Here is a 27838-nt window from a genome sequence, read left to right as displayed (position 1 = left end):
TGTAACGTCAAAATAATAAATGAATAAAAAATATAGTATGCTAATAAAACAGATTTTAGATTTTAAAGACTTCTAATTCATGTAATATTACAAAATTCAAAATTTGTTTATTACAATTAATATTTTACATTAGATATATTAAAATAATATTCTAGATCGATATTGAATTGTCAGTTTTCAACTATTACACTTAAAAAAATATTATTAAGTACGTTTTTTTTTTGAAAAGGAGGTTTTATATTTTAAGTAGGTTATTGGAGTATTTTTTATTTTCGTAAATTTATTCAAGATGAGATTCCGATCTTTTAAACTAATATAATTTGTGTTCTATACATAATTATTTTTTTTTTACATAACTCTAAAATCTCGGACTTGATTCTTCATATTTTATTAGTTAATTGTGTTACATATAATAGAAATATTTACTTCAATCTAAAAATATAAAAAAAATCAAATTTAAAAATTAGTTATATATAATTTAATATATAAAAATTCACGTACAAATAAAAATGATAAATGTAACAAATTTAAATATATTATCCGCGCGTAGCGCGGAAAAAGGATCTAGTACAGTATAAAGAGAGACGAATATCTCTATCCTAAATGATTGATAGGTTTCAAATTTGGAAATGGGTAGAGGTGCTAAGTATCCTACTATATAAAAGCTACTAATTTTGAAGTTATATTCTAATGTAATGATAGAAATCCTGAAATTATATTCTGTTATTCGTTTTCACTAAAGCTGCTCCAAATGGGCCCGAACAGTGTGAGGCTAAAATCCTTTTAAAGCCCAACATTAGAGTGAGAATTAATCGGTGGCGTCATTATTAATTAAATATTCACGGCGTCACCGCCTCACCGGAAAAGCAAACCAGAGCTCCTGAAAGAAGGCAAAAGATTAATACTTGGTCAAGTTTTCAATTGTGAAGCAGAAACGGAGCTTTGATTCTACTTATTAAGTAAGTTCACAGTGCCTTTGCTTCTTCTGTTTCTCAATTTGATTCGAGCACTTGCTTTTGCCTTTTGTTCAGTTTCAGTGTGGTGGGAAAGAGACTGACATAAAGGTTTCTCCTTTGAGAAGAGACTGATCTATAAAGGTTTCTCCTTTTAAGACTTCTCCAAGTGATATAAGAACTGATGTTTCTACTTTCTGCCTTAAGCTGCTTTTAATCTAAAAACTGAAGTGATTAGTTTCATGGCAGATTCTCACAGGACTTAAATATCGCTATGCCCTTCACTTGCTTCACACCAACGCTTCCTTTATGTTTCAAGTAAGAATACATTCTGCCTCCTCTCTCTTCCACTTATATTCTTCTTCTTCAGTTATGTGATCTGAGCTATGTGTCAGTGGCTGCTGTGTATCTGTGCATGGCTTCTTTTAAGTAATGAATGTCCTTTTTGCTGTTGGCTTTAAGTAGAGATTAGATTCTTAAACCGTTGATAGACACCCACCCACCCCCCATTGTTTCTTTGCAATTTGCTCTGATATACTGTGGTTCATCAACGTTATGATTTGAAGGCATGTTCAGATTCTTCTAAGTAATGGTTTTTTAGTTTTTGATTAGAGAAGTTATTAGAGATGGGTTATATATTCTGTTGTTTATGAGCATGACGTTATACCATTTTTTGGATTCTATATATAACCATTTGGATTGTTGGTTTCATCATGAATACATTTCATGTTAATATGACATTCCTAGGTTAGTATTTTGTATATATATGCAGTGGAAGTGCTAACTATATAGTATTAGATAGTACAAATGATAAGGGTAAAGAGATCACACGTTCTTGTGTGTGTGATTTCTTAATTATTCACATTGAGCTAAAGATCTCTCACTTCTACTAAATTTAGAAAAATGATTTTAGTATATTATTAACAGAGATTCTGCAACTCTGATTGCTCCAGAAACTTAGGGAAACATGTGGCGGTTGACAAATTAGAAGAGAGGAGAAGAAGCAAGAAAACATGGAACACCTTGTTTTTTTTTTTTCACTAAAGTCTCTTACCGTTTCTTGTATTTGACCTTGACAAGTTCTTGACCTATACTCTTTGCTACTCCCACCCCTATATATATTAACCAAATCGAGAATGATTTTGTCATCATTATCATCATTGCATATGTATCTATAATAGAACTAACTTCTTCCACACGTTATAACATACTAATCCCTCCTTAGCCTAAACATAGTAAATGACTATCTTGTCAAATCCTTTGTATTAGAAGGTGGAGATCTCTTCTTCCTCCTCTGTCTAAAACACCAAACTATCTTACCTATCTTTCTTCCTTTTCTTTTCACTTTTAGCCTAAACGGTTTCGCTTATATACAAAATCATATCTGTGGATACTACATCTCTCTGTATCTGCTGGTTTATATAAAGGATCTGTTACCTTTTCCTTCATCTCTTGTATCAATTGTCCTAAATTGTAATACAGGAATCACAGATTGTTTGGTAGAGACAATGCAGAAAGTTTGCTGGCCTTACTTTGATCCTGATTTTGACAATCTTGGTGAACGCATTTATGGTCCACCGTAAGCTCTCTTTTCTCTCTGTTCCAAATCCTATAAAGAACAACTTTTCATCACAATCTCCTTTTTCTTGGTGTGTGTAATTTTACAGATGCAGGGTCTACATAGACAACGACAGCATCCAAGATTGCACCGTTGTGAAGGTACGCACACAAGGTTGCATGAGTTTCTTGTGTGTTTATTGTGCATAGATGATCTGAAATGGTTTGATAATGAATATAGGTGAATAGTGAGAACAAACAAGGACTTCTTCTAGAAGTGGTGCAGATCTTGACAGACATGAATCTTATCATCACCAAGAGTTACATCTCTTCTGATGGTGGATGGTTCATGGATGGTACGCATCTATCCTCATTTCCTCATTCTATCTAATCTGATTAATCTAATAAGAGATTAACTTACTTTATTTTGCAGTTTTCCATGTTAAAGACGAGCACGGCAGTAAACTCACTGACAAAACCGTCATCAACCACATCAAACATGTTCGTCCTTAAAACTTAGAACTTCACTACTAAACTTATATTATTGTCTTTGATGATTTGAGTGTTCGTTAATGTAGGCCATTGGCACGAGTAGGCGAGAGTCTGACTCTGTAAAGGCCAGTGAAGCCAATGACAACGCAAACAACAACCCTTTGGAACCTCCATTGATCGATCATAATGAGCACACAGCGATAGAGATGACAGGAACAGACAGACCAGGCCTCTTCTCAGAGATATTCGCTGCTTTCGCCGACCTACACTGCAACGTCTTAGAAGCTCACGCTTGGAGCCACAACGCTCGCTTAGCCTGCATCGCCTACGTCTCCGACGACAGCACTCACGCTCCCATCGACGACCCCAGCCGCTTAGCTTCCATCGAGGACCACCTCAGTACCGTGATCCGCGCCACAGCGGATCCCGCCTCCAACTCGACGCACGTGGGGCACAAGGAGAACGAGACTGATAGGTTTCTTGCTGGACAAGGCAAAGGGTGTATGAACTCCAACGTGGAGAGACGTCTGCATCAGCTGATGCTCTCCGTGAGAGACTTCGACGAGCCGTTCTGTGGTGGCGGTGGTGCTTCGTCGCTGTCGCTGTTTTCGTCTAAGCTGGAGTATTGCGAGAGGAAGACGACGAGTGTTTCTATTGGGAGCTGCGAAGATAGAGGGTATTCGATAGTGACGGTGAAGTCTAAAGATCGGAGGAGACTCATGTTTGATACGATATGTACTTTGATTGATATGCAGTACGTTATCTTCCACGCTGCTCTCCGGTCTGATGGAGCTGATGCTTTTCAGGTTAGGACAAAGAACATTAACATCTCTCTAAGATCAGTTTGGATGTTTTATGTCTTGGTTTTTTGAAAACCTTGTAGGAGTACTTCATAAGACACGTAGACGGACGTGCGCTGAACACTGAAGGAGAGAAGGAGCGTGTGATTAAATGCCTTGAAGCTGCTATAGAACGTCGTGTTTGCGAGGTAAAAAAGAGAGAGACCTTCTTGACTTCTCTAGTTAAGAATGGTAAAACAAGTTGTGGTGTGTGTGGTGTGTGTGTGGCTAATGCAGGGGGTGAAGTTGGAGCTATGCGCAGAGAACAGAGTAGGCTTGCTTTCCGACATATCTCGTGTGCTTCGTGAGAATGGTTTGACTGTTGTTCGTGCAGACGTGGAGACGCAGGGACAGAAGTCGCTCAACGCTTTTTACGTCAGGGACATTTCCGGGAACAAGATTGATATGGAGTTTGTGGAGTCAGTGAAGAAAGAGATGAGACCTATCCACCTGGAGGTTAAGAATGAAGACAGACCAGAAGACAGACGTGAACAACTAGCCTTGGCTGCACCTCAACAGCAACCACAAGTACACCGTTTCTCGCTCGGTGAGATCCTAAGGTCGCAGATAGAGCGACTCTCTCACAACTTCGTCCCGACCAAATGATTAATAGTTTAAGTAGTTTGGTATAAAAGATTAGAAAGTTTGCAATAAACTCACCATTGGTTTATAGTAATAACACCAAATGTATGTTCTCCAGTTATATACTAGACGTTATGGTACTACTACACTTGTGAGGCATGAGTTAAAAAGAAAGCTAACAAAATGTTCTTTTTTATACGAGCTAACGATATGTTCTCCCTTTACGTGAGCCTCAAGTTAAGCCTACGTAGCCAAATGGAGTGAAGTATCATGTGAAACGCATCGTACCTCTTAGGTGGATCGTTGAGCTCGAAATGTCGCCTCACGTACCTTAGATTACGTTTAAGACTTTGGTATTTCTCATCGGAGATGGACGTTAGAATCTCCTTCAGCCTCGGAATCTCTGAGACGTCGACCTGTACAGAGAAAGTCTCCCAACGAAGGATATCACTGAAGGGCAAGACGAAGTTAACGGAGAGGATGACGGGGATGCACTCGGAGTAGATGGCTTCGATGAGCCTAGGGCTAGCTACCTCGTAGCCACTGGGACAGAAACAGAACTTTGAGCTTCTCATGAAGTCGTAGTAGTTCAAGTGTTTAGGAAGGTATTCGAACACTGGCATGTCAGGGTCACGTTGTTTCCAGTGGTCTAAGAGAATGGGACGGACAGGACCGTGGACTCCACCTGCGAAGAAGGCGAGGTGTGGCCTTGGGGATGTCATGAGGATTTTGGAGAGGCGGAGTTGGGGATGAACTTCACCACCGTAGAGTTTGATCTCAGGGAGAGTCGCGTCTTTTGCGGGGTTAAACCCTTCTGATGAGTTAGCATTGCACATGACTCGGATTGATTTGTGGAAGAGATCTTCATTGGCTTTTGAAGTGAGAGGTCCCTGCATTAGACTAAACGATTAAAAAAAAACAACCAATCTTGACATGCAAGCATGAATATATAAGATGTTAAATTACCCAATCGTGGCACGCAAGCATGAAGTGATCAGCTCCACTGGTTCGATTCCAGAAAGGGTGTTTACTAGATATCAATCTGACGTAGTCAGAAGCAAAAGTTCTGAGAGGTTCAGCGTCATAGTTATATTGGTACAAGTATGTGACCAGCCAAGTAACACTAAAGGGCAAGAAGTAAACATGGGCTTGGTCAGGGTCGTATGTACGAAACTTAGTCCTACTTTTCTCCATCTCCATAATGAATCTGCCTTCAACCGCGTACACGCTCTTGCAAGGTCCGTCGTGAACTAACGGTGGCTCGCCTTCTTCGTATACATACACCTTAAACCTCTTCTCCATCTCCAAGTAACTCCTGTTTAAAAAAAAAAAAGATTTAGCATTTATTTCTGGGATATCTAGCTACTAATCTATTACTGCATGCGGCGGCTACTTGACACTTGGAACGCGCATTTGAAGTTAAACTTAAAAAAAAAAAAATTATATGTTGACTAAAGGTGTTTATGGACCACCATACAATTATTAAGCAGGTCATGCCATAAGTATAAAACTGTAACTGTAGTCTAAATTATAGCTGCTGAGCTAGCCGTAATTGGTAAAATGCCAAAATGTGGAAAGAAAGTGACATATAACAGACCTTAATCCGGTAGCAGAGTTAATTGCACCGCCTAAGTTTTGTATTAGCATATCCTATATAGTCTCAAATGAATTGAATTTTGCTTGTGAAAGGAGTTTCTTGAATCAGTGAGTGGGTTTCATCATGAATAATAAGTAATTTTAGTATATACTTTTTCAGAGAGTATGATACAAAAACTAGTGGTGTCTATGAGTGTGTGAACTCTTCCGATACAAACAATAACCAAATTTAGAATTTTGAGTTTCATTGGTCCTTCCACACTCATATCGACTCTTAGCGTCACTTAGAAGAATTATTTTTAATAATTACTACGCCAAAGCCAGAAAAAATATCAGCCGTGTGCAAGAAAATGATCGTTAAAGCAAAGTTTTTAACTCAGAGTTTTGGAATCTTAAGACATCTTGAATCTAAAGTTTCTCTCTAATTTATATATTAACTCATGAAAAATAATAATAATTTAGTATAAAAAAAAAGATAATAATAATAATAAACTTACTGAGATAAAGCTGAGGGATTACGGTAGACTTGTGCGTTGGGAAGATCAACGCTGAACAATGTAGCGTTACGGTTAGAAGAAGCTGCTTCACGTATCGAAGCTCTTGCTTTGCTTAGTCCTACTTCCACCGTTCTTCTCCGGTTTAGCTTCTTCTTCTTCTTCTCCGGTTTACTCTGTAACTGATTCCAACACACATTCACATGACTAAACCGGGCCGTAACGATAATTCGAATTTAACAAAAAAAACTAAATGTTCCGATCATGATGATGATGAAGAAAGGCTTACAGTGTCGTTCCTCGATCTGACGGAGAGGATCTGCTGAGAGACGACGTCACGAGAATCCACAGCTCTGTTCTCGTCCCCCGCATTGTAGAAGCTTCGTCGCAGCTCGCTTTCCGGGAAAGAGAATTCGAGTTTCTGAAGAGAGTAGTCGAAGAAGGAGATCGAGCAGCGAGAGATCGCGAATACAAGTGCGATTGATCCGATGCAGATCGATAGGAAACAGAATCTCGTGTACTGATGCTTATCCATTTTACTACTCTGTTCTCCGAAAGAGGAAGGAGATATAGTGCGTTTTGATTATTTTCCTTTCCCGGGAAAATCGAAAGAGAGAGAGAGAGAGATGAAGAAGAAAAGTGAGTGAGTGAGTCTCTCTCTCTCTACTTGTGACGAGATGAATAGGCGCGGAGAGAAGGAAGTTTGGTTTTGGTTGTTAATGGAGTTTTTTTTTTTAAAGTGAGAGAATGTTTTGGGTTTTATTAATTATATAATACCAGTTTGCACCGTTTGAATCCACACGGTTCATCAAATGTGTTCTTATTAAAAAAGAAAAAAAATGTGTTCTCATTCTTTTTAATTGGTTTCTTAGCATTCACTGTATAAAAGAGAAACATATATAAGGTGATATATTATACCTTTTTATAATTTTCTACTTGATTTCTTAGCATTTATTACCCTCTTTTATCCATCTAGGGAGAAACTTAAGAGAATTCACATTGGAATGGATTTAATTTCTATAAATCATTTCATGATTTCTTGTAAGTGTTGTTCAACTTTTAATGTGGTTTTATCCTACATGTTATTTTTAAGAATTTAATCTAAAGTTTTAAGAAAAATATGAAGAACCTAAAGTGCCATTTGGACATAATTTATTAAAAGCTTCGTAAAAACTTAAAAATTGTTGCAGTGTGGTTTTAATAGTAACAAAACCAAATAAATATATATTTATATATAGATTTTGATTACTATTAATTGAAGTGCGGTGTGGTTTGTACCGTCACTGTTTACCATTTAAAACTTTAATCTGAAATTTTTAAAACTCAGTTATTCAACAACACACCCTTCCCTAAAACTTTTAGAAGAAAAGTAGAAAACAGTCCAAACAATAAAAAAATCGTAGAAAGTTACCATAGAATTAATGTAGTTATCTTTATCCAAGTACTGATCTTTATAATGAGAACATTTAAATATATATATATTTTTTTTTGGTTTTGTACTTTTGTTAATTGAACAACAAAGTTTAAGAGTTGTGTGTATTGCACGTTTTATCTTTGTTTTCCCCGCATCACCGTTTTTCTCCCCCCACTAAATCTGTTTTTCCTATAAATTGTTGTTTTAAACGGCAGATGTGCTCTCATGAATAGCACACAAGGCAGAGGGATGCACAGAGGATATATGATCTTTTACCCAAGATTAGTTACGTAAAGCGAAAGCTCCTTTAGACATCACTGCGGATTGGTGTATTCATACAAAGTACAAATAAATATTTAAATGTATAAGCTGCTAGATAATGTGGAAATAACTCAATATAGTGGCTCTTATTTTTCCAATGATCCCTCGAGTTTTTATAAAGAAAAAAACATACAGTACTTGTTTTATTAGTCAAGGAAAAAGGAAGAATACTTGAGTACCTTTTATGTTTTATCATCATTCATCATATCATCATACAAACGATGCAACCTCATATCTCAGATTTTTACGCCGAGCTTCTCAAGAGCAGCCTTAATGCAGTCGCGGTCACATTGTTCCGCTTCGGTGATGTTGGGACTGTTAACTGGAGTCACGTCCTCTAGTGGGTAGCTTCTGTTGCCATGAAGCACACGTGCGGTTGCATCACTAGCTACACCTTTGACTATTACTGTCTTGTGCACTCCTCCAAGCAGCCCTTCGTAGTCCGTGTCTCCGCTGTCTCCCACAAAAACCACCATCTTCGATAAATCCACTCCCCACCTCACCAGCAGATACCTGAAGAAACCAAAGAGGTAAGTTCTTTGGTGTGATGATCAGAATGAAAGAGAGAGAGTCTCGATCTTGATTGTTTAATTTGTAAGAAGATGATATGTTTTATGAACGCAAACAAGGGTTTGAAGTCATCTAGGCTTCTAAGGTAAAAGATACCTGAGGGCCTGAGATCGTGAAGCAAGGACAGGGATTACGTTGAGCTTAGTTCCTCCTTTGCAGTATACTGCATTGCAACGCAAAGCCTGAACTCTCATCAACTTTCTCAGCTCCTTTACCGGAGGTACCTGCCAAGAGTATCATATGAAGCCAACCCACCACGTTAGGAATACTCAAGTTGAGCGAATACATATTGTACAATTATCGAGTTTTATTTTACCAAAGTCGGCTCTTTGACTTTGAAAGATAGGCAATAGTTAGATGAGGAAGATTCATCTTCCGATAGAATCTCGCCATCATGTTGCCTCTTCTTCTTCTCGTGTACTGAACTGATCCAACGGACCAAAGTCTTTCTCAAGCTCTCTCCTCCCCACCTGTACTCTATGTGTGAATGGTAATCTGATTCTAGCGCATAAGGTAGTTTGGTCTTGTCTTCAGATGCAGAGGATGTGAAGTAGAGTTCACTTCCGCTGTTGCAGATCACGGCGTCAAATTCTTGAGGGTTTAAGCCTCCTGAAATAATTGTGGAATGAGTCTCGGATACGTTCATTGAGGTTGAGAGGATGAATCCTATCGAAGACCCGTTTCTTCCGCCCACATCAATAACTGTTTTAACCACTTCAAGAAGATCCGAGGCTTTGTCACAGTCCACGGAGATAACAAAGATATACTTCCGTCTTTTCAGAGTCGGAATCTTGCCACTTCCATAGACCTTGTCCGGCGATGTGCTCTTTGGCGCCAGTGTTGAAACAGCTTTCTCTATCTTCGCTTTTCTTTCACCAGAGTTCTCTTCAGCATCTAAATTGGTACTCTTACCTTCTCCTTTCTCTCCGTCTAAGGAAAGTTTTAGGTTCAGAGAGATATCATTGATGTCTCTGAGTGAATCACTACGTGAATCAGGGTCAGAGTTTTCAAAATCAGTGCTCTGCCACTGAGGATGTCTCTGCTTGCACGCTGCTATGCGAGACAGGTAGGTCTTACAGTGCTCTGGCCAAGAAAATAGGTGTATGTTTTTTAAACCGTTCTGTCTGCATCTTGTCCAGAGATTTTTGTCTGAAACCAGTTTCAGGAGAGCATCAGCTATAGCTTGCTGATCATGAGGGTCAACCAAAAGACCATTGTCAAGAACCTGTCAATTAGTTAGCCCATTTCATCAGAAGGTTTATTTCATGGAAGTATAGGATCACAAATGTAAAGTTTTTCTGTAATATGGGGAGATACAAACCCGGTTAATGTCGACGGGACCTCCATTTTTTGTTGCAACAATGGGCAATCCATGAGCTCCTGCCTGTTAGACACATCGCTTGGTCAAAAGATAGAATGACAAAGAACAAGAGCACTTAAGAGAAAACAAAGACAGTTACCTCAATAAGAGTCAGTCCAAATGGTTCAATCACAGCTGGATTGATAAAAACTCCCTGAGAAAAATTATTTGAGATAAGATGGATGAACAAACTGCTTTAGAGCAACAGCTGCAGAAATACAAGTTAACATCCTATACGTTGAAATTTTTTATTGGCTGAATGGACTATGCAGTAAAGTTATACTTTCAGAACCCATATTACTATATCAGTTAAAAAAAGAGTTAAAATGCACAACGAGGATAAATTGGGACAGAAATGAGCTATGAAGAGAAAAGTAACTGTAAGAACTGTATTTGAAATGAATCTAGAACCTTACTTTTGTTTTGGCTCCTAAGCGGTAAATCTCTGGCACATCAGATTGTTTGTGATGCTTAGGCATTGCCACTTGACCATAAAGATCATACTTGTCGATCAGTTTCAGAATGGAAAGAAGCACCGAAGCATTGGTGCTAGACAATTCATCGATATCATCTCGGTTTCCCATTATCAAAGTCTACAATTAAAAACGAAACAAAAAAATGTGCAAAAGTGAAACACTGCCCATGAAAACTAAAAGCGGATCATAGACGTGCTTCAGTTGAGAAGATAAAGAAGAAAACCTACAAGGTTAGCAAGTTCCCTTAATGGACGACATTCTCCAAATGCTTTGACTAGAGTTACCAAGTTTTTCTTAGGGTCTGGCCGAGCAAGAGCGAGTATCATGGGCTTGCGTGGGTTAGAAAAGAAACGCATAATCTGCCAATGTGAAGAGTTCAGAGTAAATATAAAGATAGCAATGACATAACTTAAAGGTAACACTGTCATCTAATATGTAAAAGAAAAATGTTTACTGTTCAAAGATTACACTAACCTCAGACCAAATTGGCGGATCAGGAGATCGTGGATTTTCATCGTCTCTAGCTCCTTCCCCATCGTTATCCACATCATGCGGTACAATGTGATGAAATTCCATGCCTGGAGGAATCACCTACATTCAGACACAAAGCTACCAATCAACACAAAGAAATGTTCAGAAACAGAAATCACCTGTAGCAGAGAGTAACTAACAAGAAAAGATGGAGATGATACTTACAACCATGCGAGGCATGAATCTGCCATGACAGCTCACACCCCTTTTCATCCTAGCTCTGAGTTTTCGCTCCAAAACTGGATCAAAACCATCATAAAGACGCCACTGCTCTTCAATCTCTTGCCTTGTGCTAGTTATAATAATCTCAGAGGCATCGAGGCATAGCTCCTCTGCCTCAATCCGCCTCATTATTTTGTAGTTAGAATTTATCTCTTCTTTCGGCCGGCCTTGTTTCAGGAGTTGCTCTAGCTTATCACGGCCCAGAGAATGTCCGGTGAAAACCATCGGTACATTTAGAGCCCCCGAGAGAAGTGCGGTGGAATCTCCTGCATCCGCATAGTGCCCGTGAATAGCAACAGGCCAAACCGGTTTCCCACCACCGATATGCTCACTAAGAGCTTTGGACATCTGCATGACATGGCTAAGCGCCCTGTCAACAAACTCAGGGATGTGAGGCCAGAGGAGCTCTTTCTCTACATATTTATCTTTTGGACCGAATGGTATACGGATTATATAAGCTCCACTACTCTCTCCATGCTCCTGATCTGTGTCTGATTCCAGAGGATTAAGCATCTCAGACGGTTCAGCGTAGCTCCAGTCAACATCCGGTGCTGATACCTGTCTGGTCAACAAATCAACCCGGTAGACTCCCGGCATTGATCCCAAAGCCCTTGCAAGTTCCACAACATACTTCACCTGTTTGCCAGAAAAATGTTAAATGCTGTGTGAAACGAATAACTAAAACATTGCAAAAAGCCAACCTGGCCACCGGTATCAGAGTCCCGACCAAGCTCCATGTTCTCACCTCGTATCAAACCGTGAAGACTGCAAGAAGAGCTCCAAATAAAACCACCATTTGCTTCTAATGTGTTGTAAATTTCTATCGAGTAATGTTTATACCTTATTAAGACGATGTAAAGCTTCTTTTCTTTGTGCTGAGCAAACCAATTCTCAAACACATCAACAGAGCTGATCCGAGACATTCTCCCTTTGCTACTATCAGTGGGAGTAAGAATCTCACCAGGCACGTCAGCTTTCTCTCCTTCCGATAAGTCCTCTGACATATCAGCAGTAGCCTCCAAGCGAGCTCTCTCTCGCAAGAGATGACGTTTCGCAGTACGCTTAGCATACTTCCCTGCAACCTAAGTGAAGAAAGAGTAAACACAATAATGATTCTTCTAACAATATCTCAAATTACTCTCAACACAATCCAAAGAAACAAATAATCAAAGATTGACAACAACTCTGATGATCAACCTGCTTCTTCTGGCGAGCGAGATTCCAAATCCTCCAGCAGAGATTCTCCAGCCTCGTGTTCCTCTCCTGCGGACTTCTCGTTGCAGCAGCCTGCGCAGAACCAATCCAACGATAAAGTAAAATTCAAAAGAGAGGGAGGGAGAGTGTGGTGTAAACCTGAATCCAAGAGCGGTGGAGATCAGTCTCATCGAATCCAGTGATGACCTCCTCGACGAAATAACGAGTGGGACTGAAATGGCCACGCTCTCTCAGAAGCAGCGAGGATTTGGAGTCGCTGTATTTGGAATCGCCGATCCCCGGTTCCGCGGCGAGGATCGCCTCCAGGTAACTGTTCACCCAGTCGTTTCCCACCATTCTCCGATCTGAACGAAGAATCAAAAATACTAGAGCCGATCCTTGCAGAATATACTCGTCCGATCAGAATTAATTACACTTTTAGAATTCGAAAATGTGAATGCAGGTTACGAGGAAAGGAGAGGGATCAAGCGATCGTAGGAGATGGAATTACAGAGGATATCGAGAGAGTCAGAGAGATCAGTTTTTTGGGAAGTGGAAGCTTCGAGTTTCCCCTACGCATGAGTGAGAAGCGGGAGGGGGACGCGTGTTTGGGAGATGTATCTGGAGAAAGGGCATAAATTTTCTTTTCTTACCTTCTTTTATACTCTTCTATTTTAAAAATTAAAAAAAAAAAACAATTAGGGCCTTTTGTTTCTGGGCCGCATCCTCCATTTTTTTGCCTTTTGGCGTTTAGCGTTTGCTAATTCCTAATTAGTGGTGCTCTTAGATATCTATTTTTTTTTCCTGTTGGGGTTTTGCCTTGATCTGTAACCCAAGTTTTAAGAGAAGGACAATATAATTCAGAGAGTGCAGCTAGGGTTAACAACTCTTTCGTACACTAAAAAGAGCTTATTTGTGAAATAACCAAAGAAAAAATTAGTTTTGTAGAAAGAGGGTAGAGAGAGATAGAAAGAGAAAAGAGTAGAGAGAATGTAATTTTGGTTAGTTAGTGGATTATAGTTTTTTGTTTGGTTAATGAGTGTACTTTTCATACTAATAACTAAGGGTTTAAAAGCATTTAAGAAACAGTTTCTTAATTTTTTAGTTAAAAATTAAGTAAATAGTTTTTTTCAGTTCTGGAAAGTAATGCGTTTTACGTACTCGGTGTATAAAGTTTGTAAGCAAAAAGTGTGGATCTCCTCCTGTTAAGTACTTACGTCTGCGCTTTTTCAGGTATCACGTCACACTTCTATTTTTGGATTTGAAACAATAGTCCAAAAAATAATACTAGAACAATGCAAATTTAAGATGCCATTCCTTCATAGTTCAATCTTTGTTCATGTGTTGGGGGGAAAGCACAGAAAAACACATGTTTTCTTTAAGTAGAACGATAATCTCTCAATTAAGTAAAATAATAACACACAATGAAAAGAAGAAAAAAACTAATGAAACAAAACAAACTCGAGATGAGAAACCCTAATAGCAAAAGTGATATATAATCAATCAATCATTGGGTGGGTTTTGGTTGATGAGCGAGACCAAGCTCGTCGTCATATTGCACTTCCTGTCCACTCGCACGGGATTCAAGACCTACTCGACGACTCTTCGTGATCGTTATGCAGTCGTATATCATATATATAACTAATATAGAGCATATAACGCTGATGGAGACGATGAAGACGATCAGTCCGGGTTCCATGATCAACAACAAACTGGGGATCTAATGCTTTATTGATTGTTTCTCGTCTGGTATGTCTTTCCCATCAACCTGATTTGTATTTATAACCCACTGGGATGCTTTATTTAAATAGCATTAGGTTAGGATTTTGTTTTATTTTTATATTAGATAAAGATAAAGATGTTAGGGTGAAGATTTATAATTTTGATTACGATTAAGATTAGGGCTCCTTGTAATTTATACGTGTTAATTTAAAAGCCCAGTGTCCAACAATTTTCTCCTGATACATCTTTTTATAGATGGGCTTTTCACTACCGTGATCCGTTGGAGTTTCCACAACACACATATCCAATAAAAAGAAATAAATCCAAAAATGTTCCTTCAAGAAGTATACGTGTTGATTTAAACAAATGTTTTGATCGTGAACTTCTTAATAAACCAAAAGGTCCAAAAAAGTTAATTAACTATCAAATAAAAAGATGTCAAGTCTTTTATTATAAGATGTATGACATAGTCACATAGGTGATTGAAATGTTTAAACCTGATCATAAATATTTGTACGCAGGTCATACATACGCAAGAGTTGTAACTTATAACTTCTAAGGATAAAACCTTAAAAGTAATGCCTCCAAAACATGAAAAAAAAAACGTTACGTTGAAAGGATTTGACACTTGGTGGTGAAAATGGCTAAACCCAACCATAATAAAATCAATAAACCTTATCTCTTTGTGGCCTCACCAGACATCACATGTGGTGTCATAGAACTCTTGTGGTTTGTGGGTCATCATGGGTCATGGCTCCTTTCACATCCCAACGCCTATTTTCCGTCACTAAAACCTAATTGATTTTGTTTTTGCTTTGTTTTTCGTTTGGACAAATTAAAGTGCATGAATGTATGTAAATAGCAAAAACTTATCGCCTGACATCATTATCAACGACATTATCCGAACATATATATTATTCGGTTGCTTTTATCCTTTATTTTACCTTGGGTATGGACACCCATTATCAAATTTAAACTCGGATAGTTGAACGTTAACAAAAATCTGATAGCAATTAACACGATAATCTATTGCAGAGCAAGCTATATCATTGGTTGGACAAGCCCATCAGTTCAAATATTTTCAGCGGTCTTATTAAGGGCGTTTAGGTGCTAAAAATGTCACCAAGGAAATATAATTTTTATATGTACATGTAATTTATGTCGTATACTACATAAAAATAAATATTAATTAGTACATTTTATTAGCACAAGTGAGTAGACAATTAGTGGTTTGCTTAGTTTGTGCTGAGCTGTTATCTAGTGGATTAGAAACTGATAGCATCCATTCCACATCATGTACTATTAATTTTCTTAACTATTTTAATAAAGCAAAATTTCTGAAAAGAATCAGCCAAAAGTATTGGTTCTTTTCGGAGTAGAAAACAATGAAAATATGATTTGATGTTTCAAAGACCTCTTAACGTTAAAACTTGTGATAGAAAGGCCAAAGTAAAAGGGAGAGAGAGACCCACAGATGATGTATACGTTGGGAAGAAAATAATGGCGCATCTAAATTATGTTGGCATATAGGTCCATACAAGATAATGGTCCAGTCTACATGATCATCCACCTACTGTTGCTGTTGTTAGGAGGTCGGTTGGGTCTTATCTTTGAATACAACTCTCATGTTGATAAGAAATTGTTGCATTGTTATAATCCTAAACTATTCATTTTTATTAGTTTATGTTAATATGTTGTCTCATTATATTAAAATATCGGCAATTTCGTCTAACCACAGTGTGCTTATACACAACGATATCTGTTGGCTATTGCATAGGTTCCAGATTTCAAATCCGTTCCAGAGACCAAAACTAAATATATTAAAAAAAATCGACAAGAATATGATGTAGCTTTTCAGTTCACATATCTGATTCACAACCGTTGTTTAAGCGAAGGCCTCATCTACCGTGGTGAAAAGATTTGAAGAAGCTCACTCATCCTAGTACTTGAGAGATATGGAAAAATAATACTAATTTGATCAAACAAATCAAAGCTAAGCAAGTGCAGTATTTATAATCTTAATCAGGGTGATTAATTATGGATCGACCGATGCTTAGAAATACTCACTCCAGATGGAGTAGGGAAGACGTGTCTTTGCCACCATTTTCAGATTTTTTTCTTTTCTTTTTGCTGATATCTTAAATGTAATTCATGTTGTGTGCTGTTTTCCATAATAACCCGAGCTGTATATGAATTTCAGGTTTGTACTTTGATTTCTTCGAATAGTTTTTCTAGTGCCATGTTAACCCGCCTTAATGGTTTCAAGAATCTCCTTTCGAAAACGTAGGTCTATGATTCACAAAATTCGATACTACTTTTCTTTGTTCTTTCGCACTTCTTATTGTCCCACATAAATGTACCAAGGTCAAAATGTTGATTTTTCCTTACAGTCCAGTTTCTTCTATGTTCAAAGTCCACAAAAACCAAAGTTGAATGTAACGGTTAGCCTTAAGTCATGTTCTTTCTCCCCCTTCGTACGAACCCTGAAAAACACGTTAACACAATAAAAAACAGATCAACCGTTCACAAGGAAAGAAAAAACGGAATTAACCAAATGAAAAAAAGAATAAACGATACGTACCTCACACACGACGAACAACACATACCTGGGAATCATAACAGAACACATAACGAGCCACACGACGACGGTTAACGGCAAACGGAACGGGTCTACGGCAGTAGAGAACGTTGACGGAACAGATAACGGCGCAAAACTCAAACGGGATCCAGAATATTTGACAGTCCCTTGTTTCATATCCAGAATTTAATAACGCAATTCGATTTTTTTCTTTAATTTGTTCTAAGATATTTTCTGCTTAGGGAAACATTATCTGCTTTCTTCGTTATCATATGAGTTACTAAGGTACAATCTCATCTTCACCCAACATAACAAGTCTTATAAGACGGTGTCGTTTCAGTCTCCGTTTTTACATATCTCCCTCCGATTTGACTCGGCCCAATATGACTCGGCCCATCCGCGCAGATCCAGGTCGCTCCAGATCCAGACTTCTTCGCCGGATCTATCCCTGTGGCTGATTCAGAAACAAGAACAAACCTGATAACCAGATTCAAACATCATCCGCCTTCGACATAGACGATAGCCTGCTAGGCCTCGGCTGATAAGCAGATCGCCTCTTCAGCTGATGCGACGAAGGCCTTATCAGCGTCGTCAAGGCTCTTCTCACCCACTCACCTTCAACCCCACCGATCCTCACCAGCGAATTCGTCATCGCCGATCTACGCATATTCAATCCGTTAGTCGAATACGTCGCCGCGCCCTGACCGTGCGGATTCGCCACGTTCTTATGCAAACTGCACCGGAAGGATCCGGGATGAGTCGTCGGCGAACACATACACCTCCTCCTCGAATCGGGGATCTTATTGCCGCTCGGCTTCGAAACGGCGACGGATTGGTTCGGGGAAACGGATCTGTTATCGATCGAGTAACGGAACGACTGGTTCAACGGCGTTGAGGTGAAGAGATTCACGCGGGTGGGAGACGCGGATCTGTGTGGGGGATGATGCTGTTGACGGTTGTTGCTGAAAAAGGATGTAGACGAGAAGCTCGAGCTTGTGGAGGAAGCGAAACCTGATGAGGAAGGAGACGATACGCCGCCGTAGAAACGACCGGACGGTGATACAGAGCGTAGCACCGGTCCGCTGGATCTGGTTTTGGATGAATTAAACACCATTTTGATTTATTATTTATTTTATTTTTTGGAAATTCAAATTGGAAGAGGAAAGAGGTTTCTTGGGGAAGAAGGTTTTTTGAGGCTTTTTTCTCTTTAGGGGTTCCCGGAGGATAGTTGGTTCGGCAAACCTAGCGAGTATCAGAATGCGAATTTATAGCTGAAGACGATGAATGGCGTTTCTGTAATTATTGAGAAAATTCGTGACCTTTTGAGAAACTTGGTTTGTTGGGTTAATTGACTTAACCATGGTTAAGAAGAGATTGGGTTTGGGATTTCTTTTTTTTCATTGTTTATCAACTTGCCTGGTTATTGCCGTCTCGGAAAAGAATCGGATTCTGATCCAACGGCTGAGATTGAGATGATTCATGAGAGTGTTTTTGTGGGCACTTGCAGTGGCCGCCACGTAGACGGATTCGAGAAAAGGTCAGCTTTCAATTTACGAAATTACCCTCGCGAAAAATATGAATGAAATTACGTTACTACCATTGTCTTCTAATCTCAAGGGCCAAGTTTTCATTTTCTTTTGGCCCAAGGAGTCCCCACAAAGACAACCTTTTCTTGAAGCTGATAGTTTTTTTCATTTTTTTTTCTATATTTATCTTCTCGCAATTTATTGCTTGATGTAATGGCTCTAATTCCATAAGATTTTAATAATTACATTTGAGGGATTTTGATTTGTATGTTTATGTTTAGTAAACCAAAAACAAAGCAAATTTGGCTATTTGGTATTTTCTTTTTCGACCAAAACAAAGATCCAACAACACCTGTCGCGTACAATCATCAACCCCCACCACGATAGAGAGCGTGTGACCCGCAATATGTATATAAACTTGCTTCCAAAACGCGCCCACGGTTTCTTTGAACTAACTGTGGATTTACATATACATTTGGCTGGTATGGAAAAACAAAACAAAAAAACATAGATAATGTTCAGAATCATCTTCGAGTTGCAATTGCACGCCGATAATAAAATTGAGAACGAAACAAAACCAAAACGTATTGAATTGTAGGAAGTAACCTTTTCTAAATGAAATGAATAAAGTTAGCTTCATATTCAAGTTTATTGGGTTGAATGTATGACTTATTAAAATGCATGTGTTCAAAACTTAAAACTCAGTTAAGTTCTTTATTTTTCTTTTGTAAAAAGTTAAGTTCTTTATTCATTTGGGGGTAAATATGCTTTAGCTTCCTAAATCCGTCTATAGTTTGATCGAAACAAATATAAAAAAAAGAGTGCTAACTCTCAGTCTACAATAATTAGAACCTTCTTTGTTTGCATTCCAAATTGTAAACCCTAAATATAATAACAAGTTAACAACTAGGCATTTCCATGTCCAGCCAGCAAAGAAAAAGTCGTATCCAGCATAAAAAGACACGAATAAGTTGACAATTTGTGACCATTATAAACCCAATTAGGAAATATATTGAATGACAATTTGTGACCATGATAAACTAATTAGAAAATATATTCAAATAAAGTACGAACGTAGGTTTATTAATAATTAAAGAGACCGGCTTCCTGGAATTTAAACTAGATTCATTCAAACTTATGAGTCGGTCTTCGAAATTGTGCCTTGGTCCTGGGTTTTCTTCTTGGTTGACAGACCGAACCATCTACGTGCTTATTTATGCAATATATATGTTGTTCCAACGGTTTACGTTGGTATAAGTCCCATGGTACAATTTCTTATGAAAATATCTTCTTTGTTGTAAAGGCCTATTCCTTAGCTCGTTATTAATTACTTCAAAAGTAAACGAGAAATTAAGCATCATATTTTAATAGTAGAGTAATAATAATGTTATTTTCAGAATATTAAATGCGAAGTAATGGTCTAGCGAAAGAGTGAAATGAGCACATGGTGGAGATGAATGATAATGTTCCCAGCTGTGAGGGAGCGTGACTCTAACACCACTACGTGTCAGCCGGTCAGGTTTTGGGTCGTAATCTTCTTTACCAAAATACTATGGGAGAAAATCCACTTTTACTCTTTTCTAGAATCTTTTTAACCGTCAATCCTTTTTGGGATTTTAATTTAGACATTATCATAATTTGTGTAAAGTAATGTCAGCTGAATTTTAGAATATCAAAAAGCATTCCTTTTTTAAGGAATTGAAATCTGACTTTTAATAATTTTATATTTTTGAATTTATATTCATGAATAATATAATTAGTTGTGACAAGAGAAAGACAATGTCTTTAGATGTTGTGGCACAAAAATGTTTGTTGAAACAAAATACAGCGGGTCTCTTAATTTAGAACAAAATGGACGGGTTATAATAATCTCAATTTTGATTGGGGTTATTACATAACAAGAATACTAATGTTGCAGTGCTTTTGTGTCTGGTTGGCATATTATTGTATATGAGATATTAAATAAGTTATACATACACTAATCATTGCTATGTGAGTTAGGTTGAAAGGTGAGCAGATCTTAATTGATACTGAGGCTGGTTTACGTAGCAAACATCTATAGGTTAGCAAGGTTAGTCAAATAAGATAGCTAGTTTGGCTATTACCACCTATTTCAATTAGTTATTAATGAACTTATATGTGCAAGCTAGACAAATGTGAAAAACAAGTTAGACCAATGAAAATATAATCATTTTTTAGAAGAACAAATCATGGAGTATCCGGTCGCTTCAATTCGGTGCATTATTACCTGTCAGTGTTAATTAAGAAAGATTAGTTAATTGCAAAGTGGTTAAGCTTCTAAGTTCCAACTGCTGGTCTTAAAGCAGTCCTCGAGGGTCGAGGCCTTGAGGTCAAGTCACATGCGTTTAGAATTTAGTCTTTTCATAACTATATGATTACTTTATGAAAAAAACATCTTTGAGTAATTAAGTTTGACATTGACTCCGATTGGCGATCGGAGAAAAATATACTTTACTTATTCTATAGTTAATACAAACATAAGTAGATTAGTACCGATTATATGTTTATACATGTTTGATAGTATCACTTACTATGTAAACATTGTATTTTGGTTTGGATTTTTAAAAATTGGTTGCAAGTATTTTCATGTTATTGACAAAAGAAAATCAACTAGTCACAATGCAGAGCCCAATGTTATGTCATGTTGGGCAAGTACTTGAGGGACAAGCAAATCTTTTAAGCAACGGCCTAACCATGACACATTCACACGAATGAAACTCATCAAGATACACGGCATCCTGAAAACAAGCCAAAAAGTTTTTTTCTTTTAATCCCTTCAAAGCTGATCAGATTCTGACAATAGAGTCGAGATATAACATGAGTCATGTGATTATCATCGTTTATTACAAGCCAAACAAAATTCTCTGGTGGCTTAAGAAGTGTTTTGTTGTACGCCACATGATCAGACATTTGTTTTGTTTAGAATTGTGATGAAAATGTGTTTTCAATTCTTAAAACCATATTGTAAATTTTATTCTAGTAATACGAATAGTTAATGATATGTTGGGGGAATGGATTAGTAGACTCCAGCTAAGCGGAAAAAGTCAATTAGGTGCGCCTAATTATTGGTTATTAGTGAACCCCCAAAGCCACCGCTCACGGGAGTCTAATCATGTCCCCATTATTTATTCATCGAAATTCGCATTCCCCCTATCTTATTAACACACATTTATTTTAGAAAATCTCTAAGATGAGTGGGTTTTAAACTTTTAAACAACAAAAAGCATATTAATGTTAGTATAACATTACCATAAGTCATAACCATATGATTAAAGTTTAGTTATAAAGTAAAAGTTGGATCAATCTATCGATAATAAAAATGCATGAATCTCTCGAAAATGAAACTTCTTCTCGTTTTCTTTTTTTTGCTTTTCTACTAATTCCCACTTTTAAATTATGAAATACTATTTCACATAAATCTGTTATGAACTCCACACTAAAAATGATTTATAATCTGTAAACTTGTTAGACATTTTCTTAGGATTTGATTTATTGGTATGTCATATACTAGGCCTATTAGTACAATTACCATTGTTCCATCTTTATTAAAATCAATGTTAGCATCATTTCTCTCTAAACTGGTTGGCTGATTTTCGTAATTTCAAGTGTAGAAAAGTATAAAAACCGCACAAGCCAGTCTTAACTTTACCATCTCCTCCAGTTCTTGTGGACTTCTATAACGGAGATCAAAGCATTCCTGGGAAATTAATAAATTATCATAACACTACGACTGTTTACTTTGTACTATTTTGTATACCAATATAAAATTAGCAAGAAATATATAAACATGTATTATATGTTTGAGATTCTCTTAGAGGTTAACCTAGTAGTATACATGGATCAAAGAAAAATTACAAAACAACTATACAAGCATGTAAAATACTCTTGGTAATATCTCGTGGGCCACACAATCTCGTTTAACCTAAACCATCTTTAGATAATTTAGGCCCATAATTAAATAGCCCAAATGTAGACTCATTTGAGTCGGTTTAACGGGGTTGGATCGCTTGCAGTCGCTAGTTATCGAGATAAGTATGCATTTGATTGGTGGAGGAATTTTAATTTTACCCTAAGTTCAATATAATTTTTTCAAATTTGTCTTTAAATAGGAATTATTTTTTATAAATACATTAATTTGTGATAAAAATTCTCGTAGGCAAAACTGATTCGGAATTGTCTTTCATTCCAAGTCCTAACTTGTATCTTAACCATGGTAGTAGGGGCAATGGCCATGGGTTCTTGGGTCCAAAATTTTATTTAGTGTGATTTTTGAAGTAATAAAAAGGCAAATCCCCTATATATTATTTGAGAAGCATTGCAACATTTTTTTTTGCCACGTGTCATCACTAGAATAATTCTTAGAATCTTTAGAGAAATATGTTGCTCCATCTAAATATATAATAAGTTTTTTATTAAACTACAATAAATACATTATTAATGTGCTTCATTATTTCCTTAAATAAGATTACAGAATTGCCTAATGTGGCTAAAGTATATATGACAATTAATGATTTTGAATAATAAAAATTTGATAAAAATAAGTGTGTATTATAATTATATTTGTTTAATTTTAAGCTATTAAAATAAATTAAACAATCATAGTAACCATATAATAAAAATTAAAAAAATTATTTATATATTGTATTTTAATTTTTTTAAAACGAGTATAAATTACTAAAACTGTTAAAAAATTTACATTCAAATTTTGTGATCTATGATTTAAAACTTTTGTTATGACATGATACAAATAATTAAAAAATAATATAACTTGAAAGTCTCATTTAATAAGTATCAAAAATAAAAGATATATAAATATATGTATCATTTTAAATTAAACCATATGCCATATAAAAATACATAAATATCTTAATTTTGAAATTTACTTTGAACATTGTTTTGATAAAAAAATTGAAAAAATATTGACAACTTAATTTTTTAAAATATTATAAATTACTTAAACCATTAATCCCACAGTGAAAATTTTGTTATCACCAATTTAGATTTTTAGCTATAACATATACAAATGATACCACCCTCTCAGCCGTTTCAACAAGAGGTTCGTGAGGAAGTTCGAGAGGAGGGTGAGATTAGGTCCGTTGCGGAGGCTCGCATAATGCCACCCTCTCAGGCGTTTCAAGTGGAACTGGCCAATACTCAGGCTGAGGGAACAACAGTCATCTCGGATCCTACTGACGTGGACCGTGGATTGGCAGAGGTACATGGTATGCAGGAGGATCAAGTTGACTTAGAAGATGAGGATGTGATGGACATGGATGAGATTAAGGCTCATCTACTTGAGAATGGGATTGATATGGATGCAGAGGATTTTTTAGAAGAGACAGCAGAGGAAGAAACTGAGGAAGTGATCAAGGAACAGGCAGAAGATAACAATGCTCATGTTACAGATGGGGGGACTGTGGAAGAGGAGCAAGGCCCGGTTGCTGGAAATGCGGAGAAGAAACAAGGACTACGTAAGAGGCTGTTCAAGGCATCGACCGGTACTGCGGGTAGTAGTAAATTGAGAGCATTTAATGCGCTTGCGTCCCCACGCAAGCGAGCTGCAGCGAAGCCAGGAGTGCGTCCGGGAGATACCATCAAGCAAGCGGAGAGTAAGGGTGCTTCAAACCTGAAACTTGGGACACAGAAGATTTGATTTATGGTTAGTAGATGTTCTAAAGGTTTCTCAAGCAGGCTGGGCTTGTCTTATGTTTTACTTTGTTTTCTGGTTTTAATAAGCTCTATGAGCAAGTGCGTTTTCTCTGTTTCGAAGTGTTGTAAGAGACTGGTTTTATTTGTGGTTTCCTTGGGGGAGAAGCAACGATTTAATACAACAGTCTTTTGTTATTGGCTTTGTAATCGTATTGGCTATTTTGATGGATATTGGATTAGAATAGAGTTCGTTGGGTTGGAATGGAAGCAGTTAAGTAGTAGTTTTATGGGTGAATGGTGTTTAATAAGTCTATCAAATAATCGGAAATGGCTGGTGAGGTTGTTAGTTTGTCAATGGTGGCACTTGAAGTTAGGGATTTTAGATTGCGTTTCTTTGGCATTGGAAATTTTGAATCAGGTACAAGTTGGATGGAGAGGATCGTATTATGAAGCACATGTCAAGCGAATTGATGGTTCTTTTTCAAACCAAGAAGAAAGCGGGTTTGGTTTTTTTGGTGAAAGGAAAATTTTTCACGTGGGGGTAGATGGCTTTGCATATATATTGCATGTCTTTGGTGGATCGAAAAGTTATAGTTTTTATTTTATTTATGGAAGCAGAGTTATATCATTATGGAGGCTACGTGGTAGAATTTGGATTATGTTAGCGGTCTCTTTCCCGATCATTATGGAATGGTCCAGACCACAACGAACGGTTAACAATTGGAGTGTGGAAATCGGGTATCATTACACCCATAGACTCAGCTCTCAAGAGCAATTTAAAATGTTTTTTAAATGCGGGTTTTAAGTTGGAATTGTCGAGGAATGGGAAGTAAGTGGACGCTAAGCTATTTAAAGGAGATAAGGTATAAACATAAACCGGATTTTTTGTTTTTATCAGAGACAAAGCAAGATTCAGAGTTTGTCCAAAAATGGCAAGCTCATTTGGGGTTTGATAATATCGTTACTATAGACCCGGTGGGGAGAAGTGGAGGATTAGCGCTTTTCTATAATAATGAGTATCAAGTTAAGGTATTATTCTCTAGTAATCGAATGATAGATGTGGAAGCGGAAGCCCTGGGTAAAACGGTCTATCTTACCTTTGTATATGGGGATCCAGTTCAAAAATTGCGAGAACAGGTATGGGAACGGTTAACTAGGTATGGACTGGCGAGATCCGATCCCTGGTTTATTATTGGAGATCTTAATGAGATTACTGGTAATCATGAAAAAGATGGTGGGGCTATTAGGAGTGCAGATTCTTTTATTCCTTTCAATAATATGATAAGAAATAGTGGTCTGCTAGAATTTCCAGCTAGGGGAAATAAAATGTCATGGCAAGGGAGAAGAGGAAAAGGGAAAGGGGCTGTGTTGGTTCGATGTCGGTTGGACCGTGCGCTAGCAAATGAAGAATGGCATACCCTATTCCCGTGTTCTTTTACAGAGTATCTTGGGATGGTGGCCTCTGATCACCGTCCTGTGGTAGCTTATATGGAAGATAAAGTTCCCAAACGGAGAGGACAGTTTCGGTTTGATAAAAGGTGGATTGGGCAAGAAGGTCTCTTAGAATCAATCTCCATGGGTTGGATAGATTCTAATGAGGAGCGGGCAGGAGGGGGCGCCGCAGGTATAGTGGCAAAAATTAGTAATTGTCGACATGAAATTGCTAGATGGCGGAAAAATAATCCACCTTATGGAAAGGAAAAAATAAATGAACTGCAACAGGCACTTGAAGAGGTGCAAACAGATAACTCTAGGTCACAAGAGGATATTCTGGAAGTGTCGAGGAAGTTACAAGAAGCATATAAGGATGAAGAAGATTATTGGCACCAAAAAAGCAGGAACATGTGGTATTCATCTGGGGATCTTAATACGAAATTTTATCATGCTTTAACTAGGCAGCGGAGAGTTCGCAATAGAATTGTTGGATTACACGATGCTAATGGGAATTGGATTACAGATGATAATGGTGTGGAGAAGGTGGCCGTGGACTATTTTGAGGATTTATTTACTACTACTTCCCCAGCGGAGTTTGACAGTTTTTTGGCAGAGATTACACCGAGCATTACTTCCCAGATGAATCAACGTCTGGTGAGGTTAGCGACGGAGGAAGAGGTTAAAGAGGCTTTGTTTATGATGCATCCAGAAAAGGCACCAGGGCCGGATGGCATGACAGCACTTTTTTTTCAACATTCTTGGCATCTTATAAAGAATGATTTGGTAGAAATGGTTAACCATTTCTTGGTTTCGGGGACTTTGGATGCACGTTTAAATATTACCAATATTTGTATGATACCAAAAACGGAGAGACCTACACGGATGACGGAATTGAGGCCAATCAGTCTTTGTAATGTTGGATATAAAATCATCTCAAAAGTCTTGTGTCAGCGCTTAAAAAGCTGTCTTCCTTCACTTATTTCCGAAACTCAATCGGCATTTGTGGCGGGAAGATTGATATCTGATAATATTCTTATTGCACAGGAAATGTTTCACGGATTGAGAACCAACAAGGCTTGTAAAGGAAAGTATATGGCAATTAAAACGGATATGAGTAAAGCATATGATAGGGTGGAATGGGGTTTTATTGAGGTTTTATTGGAAAAAATGGGGTTTGATCTTCACTGGATTAAGTTGATGATGGAATGTATTTCTTCGGTTCAATATAGGGTTCTTATCAATGGTCAACCACGTGGCCTTATTGTGCCACATAGGGGCTTACGTCAAGGAGATCCATTATCACCTTATTTATTTATTCTTTGCACTGAGGCTTTAATTGCAAATATAAAAAAGGCGGAGAGAGAACAACAAATTACAGGAATGAAGGTAGCTCGGGCTTGTCCATCGATTTCTCATCTGCTTTTTGCGGATGATAGTCTTTTCTTTTGTAGAGCCCAAAAAGAAGAGTGTCAAACAATTCTTAGGATTCTAAAGGAATATGAGGCAGTTTCAGGGCAACTCATAAATTTTGATAAGTCTTCTATCCAATTTGGATATAAGATTGAAGAATCTGTTAGACAGGAGTTAAGGGATATCTTGGGTATTCAGAATCTTGGAGGAATGGGATCATATCTTGGCTTACCAGAAAATCTAGGCGGATCCAAGATCCAGGTTTTCAGTTTTGTACAAGAGCGTTTAAATAATAGAGTCAATGGGTGGACTTTCAAGTTTTTCACAAAAGGGGGGAAAGAAGTGGTTATTAAGTCGGTGGTTACGGCATTACCAAATCATACGATGTCATGTTATCGTTTGCCTAAAGCAACGGTGAAAAAGCTGACAAGTGCGGTATCACAATTTTGGTGGAGTCCAGGGGGAAGTACGAGAGGTATGCACTGGAAATCATGGGACAAGGTATGTCTTGATAAGGAAGAAGGAGGGTTGGGTTTTAAAGATATCACTGATTTCAACACGGCAATGCTTGGTAAACAGTTATGGCGTCTGATAGAGAAGCCAAATACCTTATTTTCTCGAGTTTTCAAAGGTCGGTATTTTAGGAATGCTTCACCCTTGGAACCGATTCGTTCATATGCCCCGTCATACGGCTGGCGGAGTATTGTTTCTGCTAGATCTCTGGTTAGCAAAGGACTAATCAAAAGGGTGGGATCAGGGTCTTCCATATCTGTATGGAATGATCCATGGCTCCCAACCACTCGCCCGAGACCAGCAAATAAAAATCAACACAATTTATACCCGGACCTTACAGTAGAGTCTCTCATTGACTCTACCTCGCGAACATGGAATTTAGGG

The 27838-nt window shown here is 37.7% G+C and overlaps 4 protein-coding genes across 8 annotated transcripts; 1 reads left to right on the top strand and 3 right to left on the bottom strand.

The window, feature by feature from the left end:
• Window positions 1-601: 601 nt before the first annotated feature.
• Window positions 602-4629, top strand: LOC103874392 (ACT domain-containing protein ACR2). 3 transcript variants are annotated; one of them, XM_009152807.3, is made up of 10 exons: window positions 602-959; window positions 1032-1097; window positions 1203-1271; window positions 2445-2532; window positions 2621-2672; window positions 2752-2866; window positions 2944-3011; window positions 3089-3808; window positions 3886-3990; window positions 4079-4629. In XM_009152807.3, exons 4-10 carry the CDS (start codon window positions 2462-2464, stop codon window positions 4445-4447), a joined length of 1500 nt encoding a protein of 499 aa, XP_009151055.1. In that variant the 5' UTR covers window positions 602-959; window positions 1032-1097; window positions 1203-1271; window positions 2445-2461; the 3' UTR covers window positions 4448-4629. The 3 variants fall into 3 exon arrangements, with proteins under 3 accessions (XP_009151055.1, XP_033128073.1, XP_009151052.1); XM_009152804.3 differs by having other exon boundaries at window positions 609-959; window positions 2436-2532; XM_033272182.1 differs by lacking the exon at window positions 1032-1097 and having other exon boundaries at window positions 607-959; window positions 2436-2532.
• Window positions 4490-8030, bottom strand: LOC103874393 (probable glycosyltransferase At5g25310). Of its 2 annotated transcripts, none has more exons than XM_009152808.3 (4): window positions 6803-8030; window positions 6517-6695; window positions 5390-5738; window positions 4490-5313 (listed from the first exon to the last, which is right to left on the bottom strand). In XM_009152808.3, the coding sequence occupies exons 1-4, from the start codon at window positions 7046-7048 to the stop codon at window positions 4645-4647; spliced, it is 1443 nt and encodes a 480-aa protein (XP_009151056.1). In that variant the 5' UTR covers window positions 7049-8030; the 3' UTR covers window positions 4490-4644. The 2 variants fall into 2 exon arrangements, with proteins under 2 accessions (XP_009151056.1, XP_009151057.1); XM_009152809.3 differs by having other exon boundaries at window positions 6517-6689.
• Window positions 8031-8282: 252 nt separating this feature from the next.
• Window positions 8283-13247, bottom strand: LOC103874391 (probable sucrose-phosphate synthase 2). Of its 2 annotated transcripts, XM_009152803.2 has the most exons (14): window positions 13113-13242; window positions 12761-12999; window positions 12605-12694; window positions 12248-12489; window positions 12109-12172; window positions 11351-12043; window positions 11129-11245; window positions 10882-11013; window positions 10595-10771; window positions 10279-10332; window positions 10140-10202; window positions 9135-10043; window positions 8915-9042; window positions 8283-8761 (listed from the first exon to the last, which is right to left on the bottom strand). In XM_009152803.2, the coding sequence occupies exons 2-14, from the start codon at window positions 12956-12958 to the stop codon at window positions 8485-8487; spliced, it is 3144 nt and encodes a 1047-aa protein (XP_009151051.1). In that variant the 5' UTR covers window positions 12959-12999; window positions 13113-13242; the 3' UTR covers window positions 8283-8484. The 2 variants fall into 2 exon arrangements, with proteins under 2 accessions (XP_009151051.1, XP_009151050.1); XM_009152802.2 differs by having other exon boundaries at window positions 12761-13247.
• A 3262-nt stretch (window positions 13248-16509) lies between these two features.
• Window positions 16510-18158, bottom strand: LOC103874389. Its single transcript, XM_033272183.1, has one exon. It carries the CDS (start codon window positions 18013-18015, stop codon window positions 17392-17394), a length of 624 nt encoding a protein of 207 aa, XP_033128074.1. The 5' UTR covers window positions 18016-18158; the 3' UTR covers window positions 16510-17391.
• Between the last annotated feature and the right edge of the window lie 9680 nt (window positions 18159-27838).

This window comes from Brassica rapa, chromosome A06 (assembly GCF_000309985.2).
Source record: "Brassica rapa cultivar Chiifu-401-42 chromosome A06, CAAS_Brap_v3.01, whole genome shotgun sequence".
Taxonomy (NCBI): Eukaryota; Viridiplantae; Streptophyta; class Magnoliopsida; order Brassicales; family Brassicaceae; genus Brassica; species Brassica rapa.
Note: the sequence above shows the minus strand (reverse complement) of the source record. Positions and strands in the feature narration are given on the sequence as shown.